This window comes from Triturus cristatus, chromosome 4_1 (assembly GCF_964204655.1).
Source record: "Triturus cristatus chromosome 4_1, aTriCri1.1, whole genome shotgun sequence".
Lineage (NCBI taxonomy): Eukaryota > Metazoa > Chordata > Amphibia > Caudata > Salamandridae > Triturus > Triturus cristatus.
The window spans coordinates 711,367,654-711,395,594 of NC_140585.1; the positions used below are offsets into that span (position 1 = coordinate 711,367,654).

General features: G+C 46.6%; 1 protein-coding gene across 3 annotated transcripts in view; it reads left to right on the plus strand.

The window, feature by feature from the left end:
• DOCK4 (dedicator of cytokinesis 4) overlaps positions 1–27,941 on the plus strand; it is a 1,768,257-nt gene that overhangs the window by 716,389 nt on the left and 1,023,927 nt on the right. For all 3 annotated transcript variants that reach the window (XM_085653188.1, XM_085653189.1, XM_085653190.1), the window contains exons 18-21: positions 4,416–4,513; positions 4,604–4,687; positions 4,841–4,941; positions 21,528–21,609. In XM_085653188.1, coding sequence (XP_085509314.1) covers positions 4,416–4,513; positions 4,604–4,687; positions 4,841–4,941; positions 21,528–21,609 — 365 coding nt within the window. The remainder of the gene's footprint in view (positions 1–4,415; positions 4,514–4,603; positions 4,688–4,840; positions 4,942–21,527; positions 21,610–27,941) is intronic.

A 27,941-nucleotide genomic window follows, 5' to 3' on the forward strand; every position in this document is an offset into this window, starting at 1 on the left:
TTTCCTAATGCACTGGACCTAACATGTGGCAAATAATACATAATTGGTAGAGGTAAAAATGACGTAGTTGAATGTAACATTACATACATTTGAAATTGGGAGTGTCCATAAATGTCATCAAAGAAAACATGCATGTGTGAAATAAGAAATCATAGGAAACACAGTAAGGTCTTTATTTATATAGGTATGTAAAGTTCCTCTAAACATGAGGGATGTGGCCTAGCAAGATGGCGGCACACACGCACTGACCTTGGCCCCCAGGTCCCCATACAAATTCCGGCACCATCCTTTGCGTGAATGGATATTTTCTGGCCACAACTGCTCCCCTAATACTTGCCCGACACCCGGCGATGACATGCCTTGAAGTCTGCTTTGACGGAGTGTAAATGGCGAATTACTCTGGAGGGTGCCTACAGCATAGCGGCAGCGCCTCCCACAGGCCCAGCGTGGAGGTGTAAGCCGAGGATGCATGGATGTGGAGAGAGCATTAGAAGGAGCTGACGAGAGGCACAGGAGTGCAACATCACAGTCTCTGGTGCTTGTGGCTGGCAGCCTGCAGGAGGCGTACACCTTGGGGTCTGCGAAAGTGTGGCTGAAGGTGGTGGGTGCATCCAGAGCTCCGCCATTTGCACCTAGCATGGTGGGTTGCCTCCTTGATCCACTCTAATGGTAAAAGATGAAGGGTTCCATAGGCAGGATAAATTTACAAAGCCCCTTACACCAGCGACCAAAGTGACTGGTGAGTGGACCAACTTTGGGGCTGGGACCTCCAGCCATACAAACATTACCCTGGGTGCTATTCATTCCTAACTACAAGTTCTAGAATGTAAGATTGGAGCAGTGAATGAGGATGTTGTGTTCCTTCGCCAGGACTTAACACCACTCGCCAAGTGATGGAGGCTGAGACCCAGGGTTCTGCCCAGGAGGATATGGGGAAAGACATGCGACCTGGCGGCCAAAGTGGAAGATGTGGAGGGCTGTTCTTGGAGAAACAACCTTTGGTTTGGAGGAGTTCCTGACCAGCAACCCAGGACAGGTTTCGCCCTAGTTATGGGCTCATCAGCCGGGTACTGCTTGGTTCCAGTGACACAGTGATCATAAGACCCACATCTGGGTTGCTTGTGTTCGGTTTAGGGAGGGCCTGGCAGTTCGGGCTGGACTGTTCCCATAAGGAGCAGGGTCAAGATTGATTTGCATATGGCTGGGTCCCAACTGAGGTGGCATGGTGAGCAAAAGAACGATGGATTGGGATGCTACCTTGAGCGATTGCCAGTGGATAGACAAATTGCAAACATTCCACCCATCACGTTTTGTGTGTTTCTTGTTCTGCCCCAAGTGGCATGTATATGCCCAGACGTGAGTCCCTTGCTCACTGTGCCACTGGAGCCAAGGTGTACCTGGCTGATGAGCCCATAACTAATGCGAAAATGGTCCTGGGTTGCTTGTCAGGGACTCCTGAATTCTACACATCCTTCAACCTTAAAACCTCCTTACTAATGCCTACCGTTCCTTGAATATTTAAAATCGTTACTACCCTTAGCACTACCCTTTTCTGAACCCTATAAAACCCCTTACTATTATTTGATTCTCTCCACTCTTGAACCATAAAATATCAGAACCACCCATTAAGGTTATCCTTCCCTTAACTATAAAAAACCCGTATGGCCCTTCAATGCTACCAATCTCTGAATCCTAAAAACGTCTTACTAGTCCCCCTTCCCCACATCACTTCAAATACTCCTCTGTACTTCAGCAGGAGACTTTACTCTTGCCCCTCCTCCCTGTACTGTTACCTTTATCCTATAAGGCACAACATTATTTGTTGTTTTTGAAGCCAAAATGTAATTATTTTCTGTTTTTCCAGTAGACAAAAAGTGGTAACATTCATACCGCTCTCCTCCCATACAAAGTAGCACTTACCTGTCTTTGTTCCTCCTTGGGTCTCTCTTGAGCTACTCCTGTGTCCCGTCACTAAAAGTCAATCCCAGCTTCTACAGTCCTGTATTTCAGCTGCTCTGGCTGAAATTAGCACTCTTCTGTCACTGCCATTCACTTTGTGTGCTGTGGATGCATATTGGTGCCTAAGTTTGTGTGAAAAGGAGTGCACAAGTGTGATCATGAGTGTGTGTTTGTGTGTGTATGTGTATGTGTGTTTGACCTATCTGACCTCTTTAAGGATCTGGAATAGAGAGGCACTACCTTCTGCAATGTGCATGGGGAAGCACTGTTGATAACTGGACCCTATAAATAGCATATTGGTTTGGACTCTGTGTCCATGAGCTACTTAGTTTCTGGCTCCTGAAGGTCTAAAGTTCATAAGACACTCTTTTGAAACAAGTAGGAATATTGTTCAGCACATCAGGTTACAGAAGGAAAAGGTTAAGCAGAAAACTGGGTAGCAGAGCCACACGCCAATATGATTCATACATGTAGCTTCAAACAGCTGACACCAAACAAGGCTTTCCATACCATTGGCTGTGTTGATGTTTCCTAGTACAGCACATTCTAGAAAAAATCTAAAACATGACATTTTCTGGGCAGTAGCTAGTTTCTTGATAACACTGGAAACCTGTGAGGACAATTGGATGCCTTGTTTCTGTGTAGCATTGTAGGTGCCTGTCTAACACCTAAGCAGTGTATGACTCTAATGTGAAAAAATCCACAGAAGAGCAGCATGGCAGAATTTTGTAAGAACTGGCACTGAACAATCACATATCAAATACTCCACTCTCACCCTCTAAATCAGTTCATCCAAGTAAACTACCACCAAAACCAATCGAATATAATGTGTTTTTTCAGTTTATATAATACCATTAGTTTGCATTTCATCTGTCCTAACTCCTGTCTAGCCTGGCTTATTAGCACACCCACACATGTAATGAAGCCTCACTCTGTGAACTATTTGTTGAAATAAGGGTTCTTAAATTATATTTTTGCATTTTAGTTTTCAAAGTTTAGCAAAACTTAAAAATGAACCTTTTCATTGTTTGCATATTTGCAGCCATCTAATCAGCCATTTTAAAAGTTTCTTCATCATTTTGGTCTTCCAATAGTAATAGTCTACTATATTTTGTTAATAAATGTTTGTTCAAATCCTTTTTTTATATTAAACACATAGTGCACAAATAAAAAATATATGGGCAATTATTGGTATGATTAGTGTACGGCTCCTCCTGCAAACCATGTGAGGTAATGACCTATAGTGCCATCAGACTGGCATTATGGCATTTGTGCTCTTTGTTTTCACTGTCACATTTGGTAGCCTCCCTCAAGTTAAATGAGGCACCAGATGACGAATATGTGAAGTAACCTAGTATGAATGTTGAAACTAAATGCAACAAAAACCTTTTGAGTGTTTGCAAGAATTAAGGAAGATTTCTGTTGCCAAATTACTCATTTATTAATGATAGAAATGAATTTAATTTCTCTGCCCTTTATCGTACGACCATTTTATTTGGCAGAATTTGGGATTGTATTTTTCAGCATATATTACATTTTTTTTACTAATAATGTAGTGTCTCACTTTAAAAATGTTGCTAAAAATAGCTGTAGCTACAATATATTATGTTAATAATAACAATGCATACCTGTTGTGTATGATTTGACACAGCATGCCAGTAATGTTTACGCTTTCATAGCGCATAATCATTTGTAAATTTCACTTTAGCTCCCCTTTTTAGGTTGAGCCTCGGCAGGTCATGCGCTGTTCTGCGAGGCATGATGTATTCAGAGTATGGAGGTGACGCTCCGCCCCCTCCCAGCCCATATTTTCCATTTGCTTGTGTCATTGTCCTTGGTAAATGCTTGCTTCTGATTGGTTAATAGGCTTGGTAGTCCCTCCTTAGTACTGGCTTTTCTTCATTTGTAACCTCCCATGGTGACACCCCCTGTTACGTGTATTGTTGCTCAGTAGGCTTTAATTACAGTCTTCAAGCACTATTTTGTTAAATGATTTTTACCTGCCTGCAAACAGACAGGACGCGCTCTCTTATAAGGAAGGCTTCATTAGCTTGGCACGCCACAGTGGTGGCCGCGCCTTTGGTTTATTTGCGGCGCAGAACGCAGCCACATGTTTTTTTTTCTATTTTGTAACTTTTGATTGTAAAAGCGGCCCTTTCACATTAATGGTGGCCATGCCCCTTTATTCAGCTGAGCTCTGTCTAAGGAAAGGGGCGCGGTCACCATTAAAGTGAAAGCGCTGCACGGGGCGCTTTTGTAAACAACCATTTGCAATGCAATAGGTCTCGCATTTTCAAGAGTTTAGTAAATGCGAGACGTATTGCATTGCAAATGCTTGCTTGAATCTTGGTGTGAATGTTGATCCTGTTACAACCTAGATCACATGAACTTGATGGTCTTAATATTTTTTAAGCTACTCTTTGCCACTTACTATAAACCATTGTACACTTTTACAGGGGACATGCTGGATCTTCTTAAATGGCGAGCCCATCCAGAAAAAATCACAGTTTGCCTGTCGAAATTAAAAGAAATAGATGGTTCAGAAATAGTTAAGGTAAGCAGACCATTTTCTTATTTACCTTATAATTTATATTGCACAAGCAATTGCAGTTAACTAATAAATGTCTCTATCTGCTTTTGATAGTTCCTACAGGATACCTTAGACACATTATTTGGGATTTTGGATGAAAGTTCTCAAAAGTATGGATCAAAAGTATTTGATTGTTTGGTAAGTTGAAGTTAAAAAATTTAGCTTATAACAAATAACATAATTGTTTATAAGTTGAAAATAAATTAAAAATATTGACCCCCCAGAAACTTTTAACATACATATTTGAACATTGTAAGAGCATGCTTAATAAAATGTATATACTTTTTTCAGGTGCATATAATAAACTTAATGCAGGATAGCAAGTTCCAACATTTTAAACCAGTTATGGATACTTATATTGAGAGTCATTTTGCTGGAGCACTTGCGTACAGGTAGGACACATTCATTTTTAATTTGTTTAAAAATATTTGTCCTTCATTCTGATTCTCTGCAAAAGGAATGTTTTTCTCAATGCTAAGCTAGACTTTTAAATTAACGTATATTTACCGAAATCCGTGGTAAGGACTTGTCTACCTTTTATTAAATTTATTGACCCTCGTTTTTTGATTGGGTAAAGCCTGCCCAGTTCACCTAGATTTATCTAGGTGGACTGGGTGCTCTGTTCACCCACATGCCATGTCTATGAGATATTATAGCCATCGTATCTCCTAAACAAAGTCCTCTGCTCACCTAGAGGAATCTCACTCTTCAGATCTCTGGTGCTACTGGCTTCCATTTGCTGGAATACTTTTCCGAATCAGGTGCATGCTCTCCACCATCGTCATCTAGGGCCCTTTAAATGTGCACTAACTCCAGCTTGAAAGGCCGTCTACCATTAAATATTACTTGCCACAACTTAACCTCCTTTTCGAATGGGAACCCATTCACCATCTGACTACTGAATCCATATAGCGCTATCACAACACTTATGAACTGCATTGCTGTTAATTTGAAGCCCTTTTATTATACTGATGCGTATCTTATTGCCAAATGAATACATCTATGTGTTTATTTTTGAAATTGCGTTCTTAAAATTTATACAGGTTCAGTGCTAACAAGGTCACGTGTATTTACCCTCTTAATGGCCTGTTATTGAAGATGTTGATAACACAAAGTCTGCTGTGACATATCTACGACGTAAAGTGTAATAAATGACACAAGGTAGTAACTCTCATGTTCTCCAGTCCCTTTGCCAATGTGCAGACATAATTCCTCCAAAAATTATAATGTTGCAAATGCCACCAAATGTGAATTGGCTGACCGATTGAAACCCCCCCCCCCCCCCCCCCCCCATATCAGGTGGACCTGCTTTTGTAAAACACAGCCAATTAAATGGTGGCAAACATTCACGGAAATATAAGAATGTGAGAATTAATATCCTGGATGGCAACCCCCACCTCCAGGTTAGCGTATGTTCGCTTATGCTTGCTCCATACTTTGGAGTACATTCCCAGTGTTGACATTTTCTGCTGGAAATTCCACCTGCAGAAATAGACATTGTCAGATTTTCTACCAGAAAGCTTCTCCTCAAAATTAGCTAAAGGCGGATTCAGTGCCATGAGGTTGAAGTATATGCAATTCAACTTTGTACACCTGACTTACATGACCGTCCATAGACTACAGGTAACCTATTGAGGCGAAGCGCGCAGGTGCCCGAGGTGTAATCACAACAACCCAAATTTTTTATACATATGACCTGGGCCTGTGGTGCGCTGCGCCCTGTGCCCTTTCTGGGATAAGGTGTGGATAATCATCAGTACAGCACACACTTGATCCCAAGATTGATCATGTCTGCTGGGGCTCTTCTCCAGGCCACCCAAAAGGAAAGTGGGTAATAAATGTATCGATCTCACCCTGGCCCTAGCTAAAAGACGGATCACAATGACCTGGAAATCCACTAGCGGGCCTGTGATAGGGATATGGAGAAGGGATGTAACTTACTGGGCTGGGTCAGAGGGCAGAATCCTCATTAGGAGTTGAAAGGATTGGGTCGTCATTCCATAGCAGAACAATGGAAAGAGGTACTGAACTCATGGGAACTCCTGACTCAGACACACAGTAGCATAGAAGAAAGTGATGATGGAAACAGGCCTGGGCTGGAGTGAATCGATATGGACTGGGTTCCCTAGTGCATATACCACCCTCTTTGGAGACGTTTGGGTAAAACACAGACACTGGATGCCGCAGATTCAGGATGGTTGTAGGAGATAAAGAGCACCCTTCACTTATCGATTGTGTCCACCATGCCCTGCCCCTATACACTCTCATGATGTGGTGGAGTGTGATGCACGGATGCACGGTTCGTAGTCCAGATGGGAAGTGGCCGGTCCCTCCCCCGGGCCTCCCCTCTTCCCCCATAGATGGACCCTCTCAGATCATAATTCTGATATGCGGTGTTGTCCACCCCTGCACAAGGTAGTAGTTTTTGTTTGATTTCAAACAGGTGGCATTTTTCACTACCCGTCTCCAAACTGGGTTGATGATTCTCGAAAACTATATACTTTCATGGGAACCTACCACCGCGTTGCAATGACACACATTCTGCTTTGATTATATTGGGGACACCAGATATTGTTTATATACTGTACTAGAAGTTTGTGAATTTACAGGTGTATGCCATGCCTAAGATACACATCCTAGTAATTTTTGTATATGCATTACTTTGAACTACGACATGTGCTTTGTTGGTAACCTATCTGCCTCTTTGCATGCCTTATAAATGGCAATAAAAATAAGTTTGAAAAAAAAAAGTGGGAAACCTGCCAACCTGACCGAAAAGTCCAAATATGTTGCATTGTACTTGGCTGTCCTGAATAAGGAAGCAAATCTACCAGCACCACAGGTGGGAAATCCAGTTGCAAGCTCTAAATCAGCCCGTTAGTGCCTTTCAGTCATTTTATGTCATTATTGTCATCACACTTGGTAATGCTAACTTTGTATTGCAGAATTTACAGGTTTTAGCTGTTTATATATATTTCTGATGGATACATCTGCCTGTGGATTCCTCACCTTTTAAATACCCCCTGCGCCAGCATTCCACAGAAATTCTTTCCTAGCTCTCCCACGTTAACTAGAACGTCATAATAGCACGGCTCCACTCGCGACTCCGTATGACGTCATCGGAGCCATAAGAAGACCTCGTCGGCGATCTGACGTCAGTTCCCTTTCTTCTGCGCCGTCGACACGTAACGGTTTTTCTAGGGACTCTCCATTTTCTTTGTGAATACTTTGTTTCCTTGAAGATTTCAGATGGCTACTTCTAAGAAGTCCAGATTCAAGCCCTGCAGGGAATGTAGCGGCCACATGTCGATCACGGATCCCCATGATGATTGCCTGTGGTGCTTATCTTCCAATCGCGACGTCGAAGGGTGTCGAAGCTGCAGAAAGATGAATCTGAAAGCCCTTAAAGAACGCAAAGCTAAACTCTTTATAGCCAAAGCCAAAAAGGAGAAGAGGGGTCGAAAGCGTGCGAAGTCGTTGTCCTCTCACACTTCGAAGTCGAGAAAACACAAGAAGTCGAAGAAGAGGCATGGTTCTCGGTGCCGTTCGTCGAAGAACAAGGCTTCGAGGTTGCCTTCTCCAGCTAAGCGGCTTCGAAGGAATGACTTTGTATCTCCCTCTCTACTCCTTCTCCTCGGGCGACGTTGGTTCAATCTCCGGCTCCGATGTCCCCGGCGTCGAGGGGCTCTTCGACGCCTAAAGGTTCTCCGGCTCCAAGTAAGTCTCTGACGCTCAGGGAGTAGTCTCCTGTTCGTGTCGCTTCGCCTGTGTGGGCGCCGTCTTCACCGGCTCCGCAAATTCCAGATCAGCCTCAGGTGATACCTGCTCAGGAAGGTACGGATCCATATCCATATCCTCCTTCTCCTGGTCCTGGAACAAACCCTACACATTTTTTAAATGCGATGTTCGGCATGTTTGCCAGAGCCTCTAACCCATGTGGTGCGCCTTCGGGCCCCGTGGGTCCTTTGGCCTTTAATTTGGGTGTACCTCACCAGTATGCCCAGGCGCCCTTCGTGCCATTTTTGCCGACGACTCCGGCTTGGCATTTTCCAGTGCCGAGGTCTTCCACTCCGGTTCCTCAGACTCCTTCAGCTGTCGAGTTGGCGCCGCCTCGAATTCGATCGATGCCGAGGTTTGAAACTGAAGGTCGTCACCGGCGCCGCGTCTGGCACTGCCAACGCCGATTCTGTAGCAGCGCTCTAGGAGGGATGCACAGAGGCTGTTTGAAGAGGAGGAATATAGACAGGAACACGAGGAAGGGGAAATTGTCGAGTCTGTGGATGAGTTTGAGTTTGAGGGTTTACAGGAGGCCAGTGGATTGGATACTTCCCCTGTGTATGAACTCTCATCTCCTAAGGCTGGAGTATTACAGGATGTTGCTCCTTATCACGTTGTAATAAGGAAAGCAGCTGAGTTCCTCAATCTGCGGTTACCTACAGCTGAGGTGAAATCTAACATTCTAACGGAGGTTTTAAATACATCTGCTGCAGTTTCTGAGCTACTTCTGCCCTTCAATGAGGCCTTAACAGAGCCTATTTTAGAAGTCTGGCAAAAACCCTTGACTGCTCCAGCAGTTTCTAGGTCCATTGCAAGGAGGTACAGGCCAGCTCCTGGGATCCGGCGTTTCTTTCATCGCATCCATCTCCTGAAAGTCTGGTGGTCCAGGCTTCTTGCTCAAAACAATCTTCTGGTTCATTCCCAACTATTCCAGGGTATAGGGATTCTAAAAAAAATGGAGCAATCGGCAAATAAAGTATTTTCTTCTGCGAGTATGTCATTAAAGTCCACTAATGCTACCTTTTTATTTGGGATATATATCCATGCTCTTATGGACTCTGTCAAGCAGCTGGCTCCAAAGTTGCCTGAGGATGATGGGAATAATTTCCTGGAGGCTCTTTCTGACTCTCAGGCTGCAGCCCGTCAATTTATACAATCGGGTTTGGACATGGCTGACTCTGTGGCTCATGTGATGAGGTCTTCTGTAGCAACAATAATATAATAAATAAATAATAATATAACAATATAACAAGGAGATCAGCTTGGTTGAGGTCATATGGATTTTCTCCTGATGTTCAGGCAACCCTGTTGGATTTGCCCTTTGATGGTTCGAGACTTTTTGGCACCAAAGCTGACTCTGCCTTACAACGCTTTAAGGATAACAGAGCAAGATCTCTGGTCCTTCAAACGCAGTCTAGAGGATACGGCTACAAGCGGTATCGTGGTTTTGGAAGGGCTGCTTCCTTTCGTTGCCGCCAGCAACCTCAACAGGGCCAGCAGCAGAATCCTTTGTTCAAATCGAACAGGGGTAAAAACAGGGGCCGTCTTAGAGGAGCCCCACGACAGCAGTCCTCCTCCTCCTCTTCTCCTCCCACCACCGTTGGTGCCTCAGGAAAGCAGTTCTAGATCCCCATCTTAGAACATTTTGGTCCGGTAGGGGTCGGGTGTCCCATTTTCTACAAGATTGGAAATAGATTACTTCAGACCATTCGGTTTTAAATCTTGTAGAGAATGGGTCCAACCTCCCTTTTTTAGAGTTTCCTCCTCCTTACCCTCCTCGCCAGGGTTGGTGTTCAGAGGACCACTTGCTGCGGTTGCAGCAGGAAGTTCTTACCTTGTTACAGAAAGGTGCGATGGAGGTGGTTCCGGAGCAGGAAAGGGGTCAGGGGTGCTGCTCCCGGTATTTCCTGATCCCCAAAAAGGACGGTCGGTTGAGGCCGATCTTGGACCTCAGGATTTTGAATCTTTAACTCAGGCAGGAAAAGTTCAAAATATTGACCTGGGCCAGGTTCTTCTTGCGCTACAACAGGAAGACTGGATAGTGACCATCGATCTGCAGGATGTGTATTTTCATCTTCCCATCCTAAAGTCGCATCAGACGTATCTCCGGTTCAAGGTGGGATCACAACACTACCAGTTTGCGGTTCTTCTGTTTGGTCTGACCTCTGCACCTCGGGTCTTAACAAAGGTGATGGCGGTGGTAGCGGCACATCTCAGAAGGTCAGGGGTTCCTGTTTTCCCCTATCTGGACGATTGGCTGTTAAAAGCGGATTCTCCAGAGTTGGTGTCGCGCCACTTGCAAGTGACAGCTCTACTGTTGTTCAAATTGGGTTTTTCGATAAATGTACCCAAATCTCACATGGTGACTTTTCAGTGCAGCCTGTTCATAGGAGCAATACTGGACACTACTGTGTGTCGGGTATATCCGCCTCCGCAGTGGATTCTCGACATACAGGAGATGATTCCTTTATTTCACGATGGAGCGGTTGTTCCAGACCTGAAGGTTCTACGTCTGCTCGGTCTGTTTGCTTCCTGCATACTGTTGGCCAGTCGTACACACTGGCACATGAGGGCACTCCAGTGGTGCCTCCGCAGGCAGTGGTATCAACACAACGGAGATCTCGGGGAGAAGGTCAGAATCTCCAGAGACGCTGAGGCAGAGCTGACTTGGTGGAGTGTGCAGGGCAACCTGTCTCAAGGAAAGCCCTTTCAGCCTCCTACGCCGGTGGCCACAGTGATCACGGATGCCTCCACTCTAGGGTGGGGTGCTCATCTGGGGGATCTGGAGGTCAAAGGTCTTTGGTCTCCAGAGGAAAGGTTGCTTCATTTCAACTTTCTGTAATTGCGGGCGATACGTTTGGCACTAAAGGCTTTTCTTCCTTCCCTTGGCGGTCAGTCAGTTCAGGTCCTGACGGACAACACTACTGCGATGTGGTACATCAACATACAGGGAGGTGTAGGATCGTATTGCTTATGTCGAGAGGCTCTGCGACTCTGGTCCTGGGTTCAGGGCCATCAGGTTTGTGTGTTTGCAAATCATCTAGCCGGTGTGCTGAATGTTCGTGCGGACAGTCTCAGTCGGCATTTCTCGGCCGATCACGAGTGGCGGCTTCATCTGGAGGTGGTCAATCACATCTTCCAGATGTGGGTGTCTCCTCGGTTGGACCTGTTTGCGACCCACGAGAACGCGCACTGCCCGTTGTTCTGCAGTCTCCAGTATCCGATGCAGGGAGCGCTGGGGTGGCACGTTTCAGTTGGATTGGAGTTCACAGCTCCTTTACGCGTTTCCTCCCATACCCTTGATTCCTCGGGTTCTGAGGAAGATTCGCCAAGACCGGGCCCAAGTCATATTGATCGCCCCGGATTGGCCAAGAAGGGTGTGGTACACAGATCTTCTTCACCTCTCATCGCACACTCCGCTCCGTCTCCCTCTCAGGGCAGACCTCCTCTCGCAGACGCAATGGCAGGTTCTACACCCCCACCTCCAGAGCCTGCACCTTCAGGCCTGGAGATTGAACGGGGCAACCTGAGTTCCTTCTCTCTCCCGCCGGATGTGGTGGATGTTATTTTATTATCCAGGCGACACTCCACTAAGTCTATTTATTCCTCCAGATGGTCTAGATTTGTCAAATGGTGTGGAGAGAGGTTCATTGATCCTTTGAAGGCCCACTTGTCAGATGTTCTTTAATTTTCGCTATTCTTGGCCCAGCAGGGTTGTGCTGTGGCCACTGTTAAGGGCTATTTGTTGGCTTTGTCGGCTTTTCTATGTTTGCCGGACCAGCCGTCTTTATTTAAGTCCCCCATTGTTATGAGGTTCATTAAGGGGCTTACTAATAGGTTTAATCCCACTCCTTTCATTATGCCTTAGTAGGATTTAAATCTTGTTCTTACGTTTTTAATGGGTTCTCCTTTTGAGTCTCTTCATACTTGCTTGTTGAGGCTTCTCTCTTTTAAGACTGTTTTCTTGATTGCCATTACCTCAGCTAAGAGGGTAAGTGAGCTTCGGGCTCTTTGTTGTAAACCTCCATTCTTGACCATTCATGCTGATAAGTTGGTTCTAAGGACCAGGGCTGCTTTCCTTCCAAAGGTGGTTACCCCTTTTCATTTGGGACAGTCCATTACCTTACCTACTTTCTATCCTCCCCCTCACCCTTCCAAGGAGGAGGATAAACTTCATCGCATGGATCCTAAGAGAGCTGTCAGCTTTTATTTGGACAGAAGAAAGGATCTGAGACTGGACGATCAGCTCTTCGTGGGTTACGTTGGGCGAATGAAAGGCAAAGCTGTGCACAAGCAGACCCTCTCCAGGTGAATCATCTTGTGCATCAAGATCTGCTACGCCTTGGCCAAGAAGGAACCGCCAGAGCTAAATCATCTAATTCTTTGGCTAGAGGTGTTCCTGTTATTGATATTTGTAAAGCAACAACGTAGGCCTCCCTCCACACCTTTGCAAAGCATTACTGCTTAGATTCGGAGGTTAGGAGGGACAGCCATTTTGCTCGTTCTGTGCTGCAAGATTTTTGGTCAAGTCAGGTGGACACCCTCCTCTGGGAGAGGTACGGCTTTGGGATTCTATTAAAAAGGTGAGGAATACACAGGCAGATGTATCCATCAGAAGAACAAGTTACTTACCTTCGGTAACGCTTTTTCTGATGGATATAGTATCTGCCTGTGGATTCCTCACGGTCCCACCCACCTCCCCGTTGTCCACCTGTTTCTACCAAAAAAATGCTTTAACTGTTTGACATGAATGTTTTTAATATGTCTTTTTTAAGCTTATGTTTTAATAATGGGAAATGCTTGGTCTGTTGCCCTTTATCCATGTTTTTATTGGTTATGCATTTGGATATTTATATTTTGTATACTGTGTATACATGTGAAAATGTGTCGGTCTGCCCGTTTGCCTCGGTGGCACGGAAAGAATGGGTGGAACTGACGTCAGCACGCCGACGAGGTCTTCTTATGGCTCCAATGACATTATACGGAGTCGCAAGCGGAGCCGTGCTATTATGACATCCTCGTCGACGTGGGAGAGCTAGGAAAGAATTTCCACGGAATGCTGGCGCAGAGGGTATTCAAAAGGTGAGGAATCCACCGGCAGATACTGTATCCACCAGAAAAAGTGTTACCAAAGGTAAGTAACTTTTCATGTATATCACCTGGGTGGTTGTCATTCTAGTGGTAGGATATTTACAAAGTTACTTGGTGTCTCATGTAGTGGTTGGTGGTAAAGGAACATCTGCCAATAGTTGGCAGATATCCTGTTTGCCAACCTTTCAGTTGGTTATCCCACCGCATTTTGTACATAGGAATCTCTGTGTTCACGTCAGCCATGTTAAACATTCTAACTGGTGCACAACCCCTGACTGACATGGTGTTGGAAGACTTACCTTATGCTTTTTTCTGTCTGATACTGGCAAGCAGAGCATAGCAGTGCTGAGCAGAAAAAACAATTATCCCACCTCCCTCCCACCTATATTAATTTCTCAATCTCTAAAATCTGTTTCCAGGTTTAGGGGTTTGTCATTGTAAAAAAAAAAAATATAGGCCGGTCAGTCTTACCTCCATGCCATAGTGGAACAGCCGGCACTATCTATTTTCCCTGAAATGTCTCAAGCTTGTCAATGGAAGCCTGTTCAACAAAAGATTTCCCACCAACCCTGGAAGGGACTGGTAATATGGTGGCTAGCCCAACCGAGGCAATGCTTTGGAGTCCCTGGTTTTGTGTTGGCAGGCCTGCCAAACTTATAATGAACCCTTATCACTTATATTCTCCAGAATTGTCTTTATTTTCTGAGTCCAAGCACTATCTTGAATTTGGTATGTGGAAGTATTTTCATTTCTCATCTTTTGTGCAGTTATTCACCACTGGGTAAATTTTATTATTTAGGCCTTTGGTTTTGTCAAGTTCATTTAGATTTAGCTCTTGAATTTGGACATAGTTTACTTCAGAAAGAACATTGTCTGGCACAGGTAGTCTTCCATCTGAATTTCGCTGGTCAGCTGGGCCCTCCTCTCTCACCTCCTTTGGTCTTGTGAGTGTGCCGCATATCTCTCTTTACTGTAAGGCATCACTCCTTTGTCCTGGTGGGCACGTTTCTTTTCACAACAAAAAAAGATAGTAGCTGACAGCAAGGTTTGTCTTGTAGATATAACTTGCCTGAATATAACTGCTTTGAGATAAGACTAATGATACTTACTAGGATTTCTATCATGGGTTTGTCATTGGACAAATCTTGGACATCACCTAACCTGACAGTATGTTTTGTAATGGACAGGAATACTGTATTTCACTCTATTCACCTACCCCCAGCAATGTATGTATTGGAGCTCATGAGCTATGTGCTTTCTTTCGGATGACAAGTTTTCCTATGTATTGGATGATTGTGAGTGCTTTTTTGTTTTAATTATGCTTACATGTGATACATTTCTGCAGCAATTGAATATCTGTGTTAATTCGATCTTCTGACACAGATTGGATTATAATGAAATATGTAGATGTTAATCACAGGTTGGATCTATAAATTATACAGTGTTGTGATCATTAGGCCTGGCACCTCCTTCCTCCATTGGTAGGATGCAGTCATTGTGCTCATTTAAGTTACATACATATCCTTTCCCATGACAATATTAGTGGTTGTACTAGAGACGGGTGTAAGCAGGGTTCTGATGGATACATCTGCCAGTGGATTCCTCACCTTGTGAATATCCCCTGCGCCAGCATTCCACGGAACTTTTCTTTCCCAGCACTCCACGTCGACGTGGGCGACGTCACAATGCATCGGCTCCGCTCGCGACTCCGTACGACGTCACCGGAGCCATAAGAAGCCCACGTCGGCATGATGACGTCAGTTCCCTTTTTTCCGCGCCGTCGACGTGCAACGGTTTTTTCCAGTGCTCTCTAGCTACTTTGTAGTAAATTGCTGTGTTACTGTTAAAAATTCGGTATGTCTTCGACGAGGAAGTCGGGCTTTAAGCCCTGTAGGGAATGCGGAGGTCTGATGTCCATGACTGATCTGCATCAAGACTGCTTATGGTGTCTTTCTTCGGACCACGATATGGAGGAATGCGGGTGCTGTAGGAGTATGAATCCTAAGGCACTGAAGGAGAGGAAGACTAAGCTCTTTATGAAGAAGATCGGTGAGGAGAAGAGAGGGAGAAGAAAAGAGAAGTCGAGGCGGGAGTCGTCGACTTCGAGGTCGTCGAAGAAGCATCACAAAAAGAGAAAGCATTCTTCTCGACGTCGGTCCTCGAAGTCCAGGAAGTCGAGTTCGACTTCGCCCCGTCGGCGTCGGAGCAAGGACTTGTCACCTTCACCTTCTCCTTCGAAGTCTCCAAGAGGTTCTCCTTCGTCGAAGCGGGCTCCAGCTCAGGCCCCGACGCAGTCACCGGCTCCGTCTAAGGCGTCGACTCCGGTTCGAGTGGAGTCGGATGTCTCCATGGATGAACAAGAACAGGAAGAGCCTGCTCCGGTGCCTGATGAATTTGCGGCTCCGATGGAAGATACTGCGGAGCTGACGCTGGAGACTCCACAAAGGGATACAGGGTCTGTTCCTTATCCGCAATTCCCGGCTCCAGGTACCGATTCATCAAATTTTCTAAATGCCATGTATGGTATATTTAACAGGGCGGCCTTCCCATCCAGAGCACCAACTGGTCCTGTGGCATTATGCTCAGGCCCCCTTTTTGCCCTTTATGCCGATGGCGCCTTCGTGGCAGTTTCCGGCGCCGTCTGGGGATCCGACACGACTTCGGATGGACCATCAGACTTCGGAACCTTCTTCGACGCCGCGTCCGACTCGCCGCCGACTCCACCTATGGCGCCGCAGACTCCGGTACCTCTGGCTCCACCGACGCCGCGTACGACGTCGACGACGCCGGCTCCCCGGATTCGATCGAGGAGGGAGGCCCAGAGGGTTTTGGAGGAAGGAAGATATATAGAAGAAGGTGAAGTCGACTCTTCTTCAGATGAGTTTGAGGGGATTGAAGAAGCAAGTGGGTTGGATACCACCCCTGAGTGGGAGCATACGTCAGCTAGATCTTCTCCACCTCAGGAATTGGCGCCCTATCATGTGGTGATCAAGAAGGCCGCAGATCTCTTAGATTTGCAGCTGCCCTCTGTGGAGTACAAATCAAACTTACTTACTGAGGTGTTGCATTCTCCGTCATCTACTTCGGAACCTTTGTTGCCTTTCAATGAAGCCATCTTGGTGCCGGTCTTGGAGGTGTGGAAGAAGCCTCTTTCATCTCAGGCGGTTTCCAGACAGGTGGCAAGAAGGTACAGGGTTGCACCAGGGGATCCTGATTTTTTGTCTACACATCCATCCCCGGAGAGCCTAGTTGTGCAGGCTTCTTGTTCTAAACATGCTTCGGGTGCTTTTCCTCAGTCTCCATCTGATAGGGAGTCAAAGAAAATTGATCAGGCGGCCAAGAAGTCCTTCTCCTCAGGAAGTATGGCGCTGAAATCATCTAATGCCACATGCCTTCTGGGGCGTTATGTTCATGCCTTGATGGACTCTATTAAATCTTTGGCCCCTAAGTTGCCTGAGGGGGATAAGTCGTCCTTTTTGGAGGTTGTTGCGGACACTCAGGCAGCTGCCAGACAGGTCATCCAGTCAGGGCTGGATACGGCGGACTCGGTGGCGAGGATCATGGGGTCGTCTATAGCCGCAAGAAGGCAGGCGTGGCTCCGTTCCTCTGGTTTCTCGGCAGATGTTCAGGACACGTTGGTTGATCTGCCTTTCGACGGACAGAAACTGTTTGGGGAGAAAGCAGACTCTGCCCTTCAACGTTTTAAGGACAGCAGATTGACAGCAAAGTCCTTGGGTCTGCAGGCCCCTGCTAAGGGTTCAGCTTTTCGGAAGTTTAGGGGTTTCGGAAGAACATCCTTTCTCTCCTTCCGACAGCCCCAACAGCAGCAGCAGCAGCAGCAACAACAGAATCCCCTCTATAAGTCCTATAGAGGGAAGCAAAGGGGTCGGAGAGGTTCTGGTCGCAACCCCTCTTCTTCCTCCTCCTCTTCTGCTCCCAATGAGGCTTCAGGGAAGCAGCCCTAGATCCCCCATCCCGGATCATGTAAGTCCTGTGGGGGGGTCGGGTGTCCTACTTTCTACGGGGTTGGAAATCTATTACAACAGACCTTTGGGTTTTGAACCTCGTAGAGACTGGGTACGCCCTTCCCTTTCGGGAGTTTCCTCCCCCTTACCCTCCTTGCCAAGGTTATTGCTCGGAAGACCATCTGCTTCTCCTACAGAAAGAGGTTCTAGCCTTGCTTCAGAAAAGTGCAATAAAGGTGGTTCCGGAGCAGGAAAGGGGTCAGGGATGCTACTCCCAGTATTTCTTGATTCCCAAAAAGGACGTCAGATTGCGTCCGATTCTGGTCCTCAGAATCTTGAACTTTTGCCTGAAACAGGAGAAATTCAAGATGCTGACCCTTGCGCAGGTTCTTCAAGCGTTGCAGCAAGGAGACTGGATGGTGTTGCTCGACTTGCAGGACGCGTACTTCCATGTCCCAATCCTGAAGTCGCACAGGAAGTATCTCTGTTTTACGGTTGGGTCGCAACACTACCAGTTTGCGGTCCTCCCGTTTGGTCTTACTACCGCACCTCGAGTCTTCACAAAGGTGATGGCAGTGGTGGCTGCTCATCTCAGGAGGTCGGGGATTCCAGTTTTCCCCTACCTGGATGACTGGCTTCTGAAGGCAGAGTCCCCAGAGATGGTGCAGCGTCATCTGCGGGTAACATCTCAGCTGTTATACGACTTGGGTTTCTCGATCAATGTGCCCAAATCTCACCTGGTGCCCTCACAACGCGGCCTGTTCATAGGGGCGGTACTGGACACTACTGTGTGTCGGGCATTCCCTCCTCCTCAAAGGATTCTCGACATTCAGGAAATGGTCCCTTTATTCCACAATGGAGCGGTTGTTCCAGTTCTGAAGGTCCTTCGCCTGCTCGGTCTGTTCGCCTCCTGCATACTGTTGGTCAACCATGCACGCTGGCACATGAGGGCGCTCCAGTGGTGCCTCCGCAGGCAGTGGTATCAGCACAATGGAGATCTCAGGGAGTCGATCAGGATCTCTGGAGAAGCTGCAGCGGATCTATCTTGGTGGAGCGTGGAGGGCAATCTGTCCCAAGGAAAGCCCTTCCATCTTCCTCCATCGGTGGCCACAGTGATTACGGATGCATCCACCCTAGGGTGGGGGGCTCATCTGGGGGATCTGGAGATCAAGGGTCTTTGGTCTCCAGAGGAGAGGTTGCTTCACATCAACCTTCTGGAATTGCGGGCGATTCGTTTGGCACTCGCAGTCAGTCTGTTCAAGTCCTGACGGACAACACTACCGCGATGTGGTATGTCAACAAGCAGGGAGGAGTGGGGTCGCGTTGTCTCTGCAGAGAGGCTCTGCGTCTCTGGTCCTGGGCACAGGACCATCAGATTTGTCTGATGGCAAATCATCTGGCCGGGGTGCTGAACGTACGTGCGGACAGTCTCAGTCGGCAGTTCTCCGCCGATCACGAGTGGAGGCTCCATCCGGAGGTGGTTCATCACGTCTTTCGGACGTGGGGAACCCCTTGGGTGGACCTGTTCGCCACTTGCGATAACGCGCACTGCCCGTCGTTTTGCAGTCTCCAGTATCCGATGCAGGGGTCGTTAGGGGATGCATTTCAGTTGAGTTGGGGCTCACAACTCCTTTACGCGTTTCCTCCTATACCCTTGATTCCTCGGGTTCTGAAGAAGGTTCGCCAAGACCGGGCCCAAGTTATATTGATCGCCCCGGATTGGCCAAGAAGGGTGTGGTGCACAGATCTTCTCCACCTCTCCTCGTGCCCTCTGCTCCGTCTCCCTCTGAGGGCAGACCTCCTCTCGCAGTCGGAGGGGCAGGTTCTACACCCCCACCTCCAGAGCTTACACCTTCATGCCTGGAGATTGAACGGGGCAACCTGAGTTCATTCTCCCTCCCGCCTGATGTGGTGGACGTTATTTTATCGGCCAGGCGACACTCCACCAAGTGCATTTACTCCTACAGGTGGTCTAAGTTTGTTGGTGTGGAGAGAGGTCCATTGACCCTTTAAAAGCCCATCTTTCTAATGTTCTCCTGTTTGCTCTTTCCTTGGCTCAGCAAGGCTGCGCTGTGGCCACGGTCAAGGGCTATCTTTCGGCCTTATCGGCTTTTCTATACCTTCCAGATCAACCATCACTTTTTAAATCTCCGGTTGTTCTGAGGTTTATCAAGGGCCTTACAAACATGTTTCCTCCCACTCCCTTTGTAATGCCTCAGTGGGACCTTAATCTTGTTTTAACCTTTCTGATGGGGTCCCCATTTGAGCCTCTACATAGCTGTCCTTTGAGGCTGTTGTCTTTTAAGGTGGTCTTTCTTGTAGCCATAACCTCGGCAAGGAGAGTGAGTGAGCTTCAAGCTCTTAGTTCTAAACCCCCGTTTTTAACCTTGCATGCTGAAAGGATGGTTCTCAGGACCAGGGCCGCTTTCCTGCCAAAGTTGTCACTCCGTTTCATTTGGGGCAGTCCATTACTCTCCCTGTTTTCTAAACGCCTCCTCATCCTTGCAAAGAGGAGGAAAGACTCCATCGCCTGGACCCGGAGAGGGCTGTGAGTTTTTATTTGGACAGGACTAAAGACTTTCGTCTTGATGACCAACTCTTCATTGGCTACGTTGGTCGTTCAAAGGGTAAAGCGGTGCACAAGCGCACGCTATCGAGATGGATCATCCTTGCCATCAAGATCTGCTACGCCCTGGCTGGTAAGACTCCTCCTGAGGGCATTAGGGCTCATTCGACTAGAGCAAAGTCATCTACATCTGCTTTGGCCCGGGGTGTTCCTGTGGCAGATATTTGTAAGGCCGCGACTTGGGTCTCCCTCCATACTTTCGCAAAGCATTATTGCTTGGACTCTGAGATGAGGAGGGAGGGCCACTTTGCGCGCTCTGTATTACAAGACTTCCTGGTATAGGAAGGTGGACACCCTCCTCCGGGAGTGGGGACTGCTGTGGGAATCTATTCACAAGGTGAGGAATCCACTGGCAGATGTATCCATCAGAAGAACAAGTTACTTACCTTCGGTAACGCTTTTTCTGGTGGATACAGTATCTGCCTGTGGATTCCTCACTGACCCACCCGCCTCCCCGTTGTCCACCTTTGTATACCATGAAAGTGGTCTTGTTGGAATGTTTTGATACTTTCTTGTACATTTGTAGGAAATGCTTGTTTGTTTAGCATTCCTTTTCTTTGTATGATATGTATATGTGTTGGTATACTGTATACTGTGTATACTTGGAGTTGTCGTTGGTTCACCTGTTCGCCTCGAAGGCTCGGAAAAAATGGGTGGAACTGACGTCATCACGCCGACGTGGGCTTCTTATGGCTCCGGTGACGTCGTACGGAGTCGCGAGCGGAGCCGATGCATTGTGACGTCGCCCACGTCGACGTGGAGTGCTGGGAAAGAAAAGTTCCGTGGAATGCTGGCGCAGGGGATATTCACAAGGTGAGGAATCCACAGGCAGATACTGTATCCACCAGAAAAAGCGTTACCGAAGGTAAGTGACTTGTTCTTTAGGGGTGGGTAAGGGTATTTTTAGGGTTTTGGGGTGGGTAATGGTATTGGGTGGGTAAGGGTATTTTTAGGGGTGGGTAAGTGTATTGGGTGGTAAGGTTGTTTTTAGGGTTAAGGGGTGGGTAAGGGTATTTGTAGAGTCCAGGGGTGGGTAAGGAAATTGGGTGGAAAAGGTATTCTTAGGGTTTAGGGGTGGGTAAGAGTATTGAGTGGTAAGGGTAAAACAAATTAGGGGTTTTCGGGGTCTGGTAAACGCATATATGTGGTCAAGGCATGTGTCCTAAAAAATGTGTAAAGGCATGCGTTGAAAAAAATGCTTGGTAAAGGCATGCGTGGTAATTGGCAACTTTTTTATGTCCTACAATCCTTCAGAGAGTACTGACCTTAAATGTTGCAACCCGAAAGAATACGCTAGCAATACAGCAGGACACACAGACTTTTAATTCAGGAAAGTTCTGAAAATACAACTGTTGTAAAGACAAGCCATACTTGTCTAGGTTATGCAGGACTGAGTACATCCATCTAAATTCCAAAGTCGAAGATAAGATCTTAGCAATATTGTTCTTTGTTTGTCTTTTTATATATTTACACAAAACTTCTTTGCTCTTTCTCTCATTATGTTCTTTTAACACATCAGGGACCTCATCAAAGTGTTGAAATGGTATGTAGATCGAATAATAGAAGCAGAGCGGCAAGAGCATATCCAGGAAGTGCTAAAGGTAACAGAAGTCAAGAAAAGTAGCCCTGTCTATTTTAATGTTCATACTGTCAAGGAAGTTCTTCTCAAATGTACTTCTCATCTGTACTTGCGTTTCTTTTAAGAGTGCAAACAAGTATAAATGTAACCCATGTGGGCTTTCTGCTCTGTATTTGGTGTCAGATTTGTAATTTAATAAGTGATTACACTAGAAAATGTTTAGTTCAATTTGTGTTAATAGATTTTCTGTGGACCACTTTGTGACATTTCAGCATGCAAGATTAACACATTTTCAAAAGATTTGTTTAAATATTTAACGAAAAAATTAGGTTAAGCTCAAACTGGGTTAAAAACTTTCTGTTTTGCATGTTTTAATGGCTCTCCTGGGTAATATAATCTTTGGATAGATACGCAAAGATGTTACAGACTTGCGGTGTGTGTGATACCAACTCCAGTAATCTCTGCCCATTCACCCGTTTATGCCTTATACACATCTCTTATGCACATGGAGGCAATGATGAGACAGATGTGTATGAAAGCCGACCAAATCATTCGGCTTGTTTGCTGAGCTATGTAGAATTGTAAAGCGCGTAGCTACTAAAAGGCTTCCCAGCGCTGAGTGAGGCATAGCCCACGATAGCGAATCAATACTGGACAGAATGGCTAGTGGGGATTTAGCCAAGTCTTAAGCATTTTCCAGAACCGGGTCTTGTTTGTTTCATTTCTCAGGTCGGCCGGCATTGAATTACAAAGTTTGAGGTCAGATACGAAAAGGCTCTACCGCCCCATCTGGTCCTTTGAATTCGAGGCACCTTTAACAGGGGTGCCTTCAAAGATCTTAGAGTCCTTGAAGGGATATAAGGTACCAGAAGGTTCATAATTAATGAAGGGCCTTTCCGATTTATTCTTGTATGATCCAGGCACAGTGTCTTGAAATCGATCCTCTCTTTTATTATGAGCCAGTGGAATGTGGCTAATGCACTTTTTGCTGAGGCGTGTTTAAGCAGTTTTAGAATCATCTTAGCAGCCACATTCTGGATCAGTTGCAGTCTCTTGATGATGTTAAGAGGGGGAACCCATAAGCAATTCCTGTATTCTAGACGAGACAAGATCAGTGCTTGCACCTCTATTCTCCTAGGGAGAGTGCATAAGAGGGCAAGGACTTTTTGTAGAGTTCTGATCATACCAGAACAGGAAGTTGTAAGTTTTTTTGCCTGAGCTTCCATAGCTAAGGTGCTGTCAAGTCACACTCCTAGAGTCGTTATGGGAGAGATAGGGGTGGGGGTGTTCCTAAGCTCTCTGGCCATTGTATGTTCACTTGGGGGTTTGGTTTATTTCCTAAAATAATCACCTCCATTTTATCTCGGTTTAGTTTGAGTGAATGATTTGCCATCCGCCATGCAACTTCCTCTAACCATGTGGACACATGTTGTTGGTATAGGCCTATCTCTGGAGAAAGCGAGAAGACAAGTTGGGTATCGTCCACATAAGACACGAGCGACACTCCAAATTCCTTGGTTATGTCTGCTAAGGGGCTTAGGTAAATGTTATACAGTGTAGGGCTTAAAGAAGAGCCATGAGGAACCCAACACTTGAGCAGATGTGAGAATGCATTCTTAGGCACTTTGGGTACTTCTGTAGGTTAATTGTCTCACTTGGACCTTTATTATCCATTTTGCTACAAAAAGCCCAAGATAACAGATTGTGAAAACTGTGTGTAAGTTTTCAGCATGTCTATAATGAAAGGACGTTTTTCAAGATGAGGGATGTAGATAAATGTAATGGCTGGGCTGCACCCACACACATTTGTGACCACCTGCCTTTGCCTCCACTTATTCCTCTCTTCGTTAGTTTACCCATCTTTTTCCCTCCTCCAATTATGTATCGATTTGAACCACAGCCCCTAACCTTCTGTTGGAAGGCATGTTATAACTTGACAAACCTTCCTTTACCAATCTTCTTCCCAGTTTTGTTTCGGAAAGCCTGCTAAGAAGTCATCACACTCTTTATCTTTGGAGGAGAAAAAAGTGTTTTTATTTAGAAACTTTTAATTAATATGTCATAAAAAAAATAATGATCTGTTTTGATACTCCTTATCGCCGTAGGCACAATTTGCAAATTGGAACTGGAAACTCATGCGTTACCTTCTGCGCTTCAGCTAACCTTTGTCATGAATTGAGCCAGCCTCTGAACATGGAGCCTATTAGAAATTGGTTTTCTGGTTGGCTAGGGTATGCACCGAAGCCAGGCAGAACCCTCACTCTAGTCAGGGCATGGGAGTTACACGCTGAAGATAACCCCTGCTCACCCCCCCTTGGTAGTTTGGCAGAGCAGTCAGGCTTATCCCAGATGCAATGTGTAAAGCGTTTGTGCAACACAGCCACACAGCAGTGACACACTAGGCACATCACAAAAGAAACTCCACACAAGGTTATATAACAATAGCCTTTGTATTATCCATAAAAACACATTAGAACGCATGACAAGTGCCTGGTGGCAGCAGTACCACCAGGCACTTGTCTTGTCATGACTTCACAGGGATTACATAAATCACTTGGCCAATCGGGCCATTGTCATGGAACATCACATTTAGGGCGACCAGTAACTACTGGTAGGATTGCCTTTAGCATAATACATTATGCATTCACATCATCAGTAGTGCACTATAGCAGATACTACAGCGTGCACACATTATAGTAGAATCACTGCTGGCAAAAAAACACCACATATATATTCACATCAGGGCAAAAGCTGCAAGGTAAGATACATGAATCCCAAGCAGGCCCAGAAATATGAGGATCACCAGCAAGTAATCTGTCAACACATTTTAGGCCACCATCACATAAGTCACGGTGCCACTAGGCACGTACCCCGAACACAATGGGGCTTCAACTACTACAATTCTGTGCCTAAATCATGCCACTTCGTAGGCAGACACAGCTTCACTTCAAGTGAAGCATCCTCAATATTTGATGGAAACGCGGGCCCCCGGTCATCAGGACATGCAAAGTGCAGGACTCCCTGCACTCCTGTTGGGGCCAATCCCGGTAATTTCCCAAAACAAATACGCCCCTGTTGGTGGAGAGACCTCAGGTGGGCCCCCGCATCCGCAACTGGTAAAATGTGCAGCTGTCTTCCGGGATATTTGAATGCCCCGAAGAAATACCCCCATGGTACCTCCACTCTTCGTGGGCCTAGGAGAGCTCACAGTAAGACTGGCGACTCCCGCTCACCACGGAGCCAAACAAAAAGCTCCTGGGGCCGCCGTCGGCTGCAAAACACGGGAGCTGCAAGAATTCCTACCTCTTGGTGGCTCCCCTCTCTCCTCTGTGACTGCTGCCTCGTTTGGCAGCTCCATTGTAGGCGTCAAGCCTTCAGCTGCCTCGCCCCCGGGGACTCCTCAGCGAGACCTGATGCCAATGGTGACCCGCCACTCCTTCTAACTGGTGGGGGAAGGCAGGAAGTCGCGGGATAGAGCCCGCGAGGCTCCAGTTTTCCTTCTCTGCACAGGTAGCCCGCGAGGCTCCAGCTCAATCTCGTTGTCGGGCCCTGCTCACAACCAGGCTTCCCCTGCCTGACATCCGGTGGCTTTGAAATACGGAGCGAAGTCTCCGTCGGGTCCTAGCAGAGCCCCCCTGCTGAACTTTAATTGGTGCACGCCACACGGTGCTGGACAGGCAACCAGCACCGCAACTTACTTCAGCTATGGCAACAGCGCTCTCAACACGTGGTGGTCAGGGAGCAGAGCTCAAAGATGCTCCTCCCAGGTTCGTGAAGTAAAGCTCTCACCACGCGCTCATTTCAAAAATAAAATGCTCGCCCGGCGCTAAGTCCAAAGGTCACACAGGGCAGAGCAGGGCATAGGCAGGCAGCACACAGGGTCACTCAGCAGAGTGGAAGTCCTTTCAGCCACCCAGCAGGCAGCAGGTCAGTCCCAGGTAGCGGTTCATCCTGGCACACTGCAGTCCCCGCAGTGTCTTCGTTCAAGCAGTTCCTTCAGTTCAACAACATGGGGTCACAGCCCCAGTACTTATAGTGACAATATCTTTGTTCTCCCCTGGCACAGGGCTCTGAGCCCAGTCCAAACCAGTTCTGGGGGCACATTACAATTATATTTGCAAGTGCACAACAACCTCCATTGTTAGTGTAAGCCTTGGCCCCAGACACACCACTTGGGGGGGCAGAGCCATCATTGTGGAAGGCAGGCACAGCCCTATTCAGGTGCTACTCCTGCCACCACTCCAAATGCAGACCAGGCCTATTCAGCTTAGCACTGAGTCACCCAGGCAGGGCAGGACACACCTCAACCCCCCAGGGACTGGCTGGAGTGAATGCAAATCCCCTCTCTCCTGTCAGTCAGACAGACAATACACATCAGGCAGGCACAAAGACACATAAGCACACAGAAATGCCCACTTCTAAAAGTGGCATTTCTAAAATAGTAATAATAAATCCACTTTCACCAATAAGCAGGATTTATCACTATTATTCCAAACATAGCAAACTTGATTACGCTACCTCTCTCAGATCAGGAATTTCCACTGAAGCACATATCAGGGAATCCCCATTGCATCCCTATGAGAGGGCAGCCTCACAGCAGTGAGAAACCAAATAGGCTGTTTGTCACTACCAGGACATGCCACACAGTTAAGGCACATGTCCTACCTTTTACCTACACCGCACCCTGCCCATAGGGCTAGCTAGGGCCCATCTTAGGGGTGACTGATATGTAGTAAAAGGGGAGTTGCAGGCGTGGCAACCACTTTAAGTGCCATGTAACAGCGTCAATAAACTGCTTTCTCAGGCCCTGCAGTGGCATAGGCCTGAGACAGGTCTGAAAGGCTACTTTTTGGTGGGTGGCGCAAGCAGCGCTGCAATCCTACCGGTAGCGTTTAATCTACTGGCCCTGGGTATATGGGATACCACTGTACAAGGTACTGATAGGTAAATTAAATATGCCAAATAGGTGTAGTCCAGTCTTACCAAGTTTACCATAGAGAGCACATGCACTTTAGCACTGATCAGCAGTGATAAAGTACCCAGAGACATAAAACTACCAACAACAGGTCAGAAAAAATACAGGAGGAAGGCAAAAAGTTCTGGGATGACCCTGCAGAAAGGGCCAAGTCCAACAGAGCCCCATTAAAGCACCATCCCTGTATGATGACATGAGATACTCTTTATCCATGCCTTCATGGATCTGGAGTTCTTCTGCTGCCAACGTAATTTTTTTCACTGAAGTCCTCCAAATTGTACATTTTTTGCATTGTGCCGGGATGTTGTCCCTCAGTAGGACAAGGTTAAAACATGTTGCGCATGCCATAATCAGGTGTTTGTGAAAGACCCACATAACATCTTTTTATGGTACCCGAGCATCAGACTCAACTCTCAGTCATGCAACAGAATGTGCCCTGTTGCACCTGAAGGCCCTCGTGAGTGCAAGGAGAAGCCCCTCATTGTAGAGCTCGAGAAGCTAGGTTGTTCCTGGTCATCCTCATCACGTAAGTTTAAGTTGAAGGAAAATTTGAGGAACAAGTTAAAATAGAAGTACGGGAAAGAAAGGTGAAGCTTTTTGATGTCTTAATGCTCCTGTTCTTTGGAGTTGCCATGTTGTTGCCAATCAAAAAAACTGATTTCGAATTCAGCATCCAACTCCATCCAATTTCTAAATTTGGAGTCGCTACACCCAGTTCCCTGGGTCATTGTCAACGCCATAGCAAATTGAACCCTGCAAGGAGGCCATGCTGCAGATCTTCTAAATAGTTGTGGGTGTCTCTGGCACCTAAATCCTATGGTCAGGCTGTTCCCTCGCACCAACTGAGTACATGGTAAGTCTTCCTGATGTGTCTCTAGTACAAGGACACAACTCAACTCCCATGCCACAGGCTCTGTTGGTTGTTCCTTCATGTGTACTTTCTCCAGCTCTAGAGGGCCAATTTTGTATTTATCCTTGACACAGGTATCTGATAGAGACTTCTAGCTGCAGATTCCTTACCTTAAAATTTCCCAGACGTGAGGCTGGATCTGTAAACTTTTGTGTGAGCAGCACCCCTTGCGCGCACCATTGGGTAGCTCCATTCTGCTCCTTGTGTCGTTGTTCGCGTTGGTTATGACGTCGCGGTCACCTATATATGCGCCACCCAGATGTTGGATCTCAGTTATTTTCTTTCCATGACAGTTAAGCGCTGATCCATAAAGATCTACCCCTCTGTCACTTTAAAAAAAAAACTTTTTGTCAACTTCAATATTTTTTTCCAACATGTGTTGAGGGATGTCTTCAAGGAAGACAGGTTTTAAACTGTGTGGGGCCTGGGGGCCTGTCACTGCACCATGCCAGTTACTGATAACCACCTC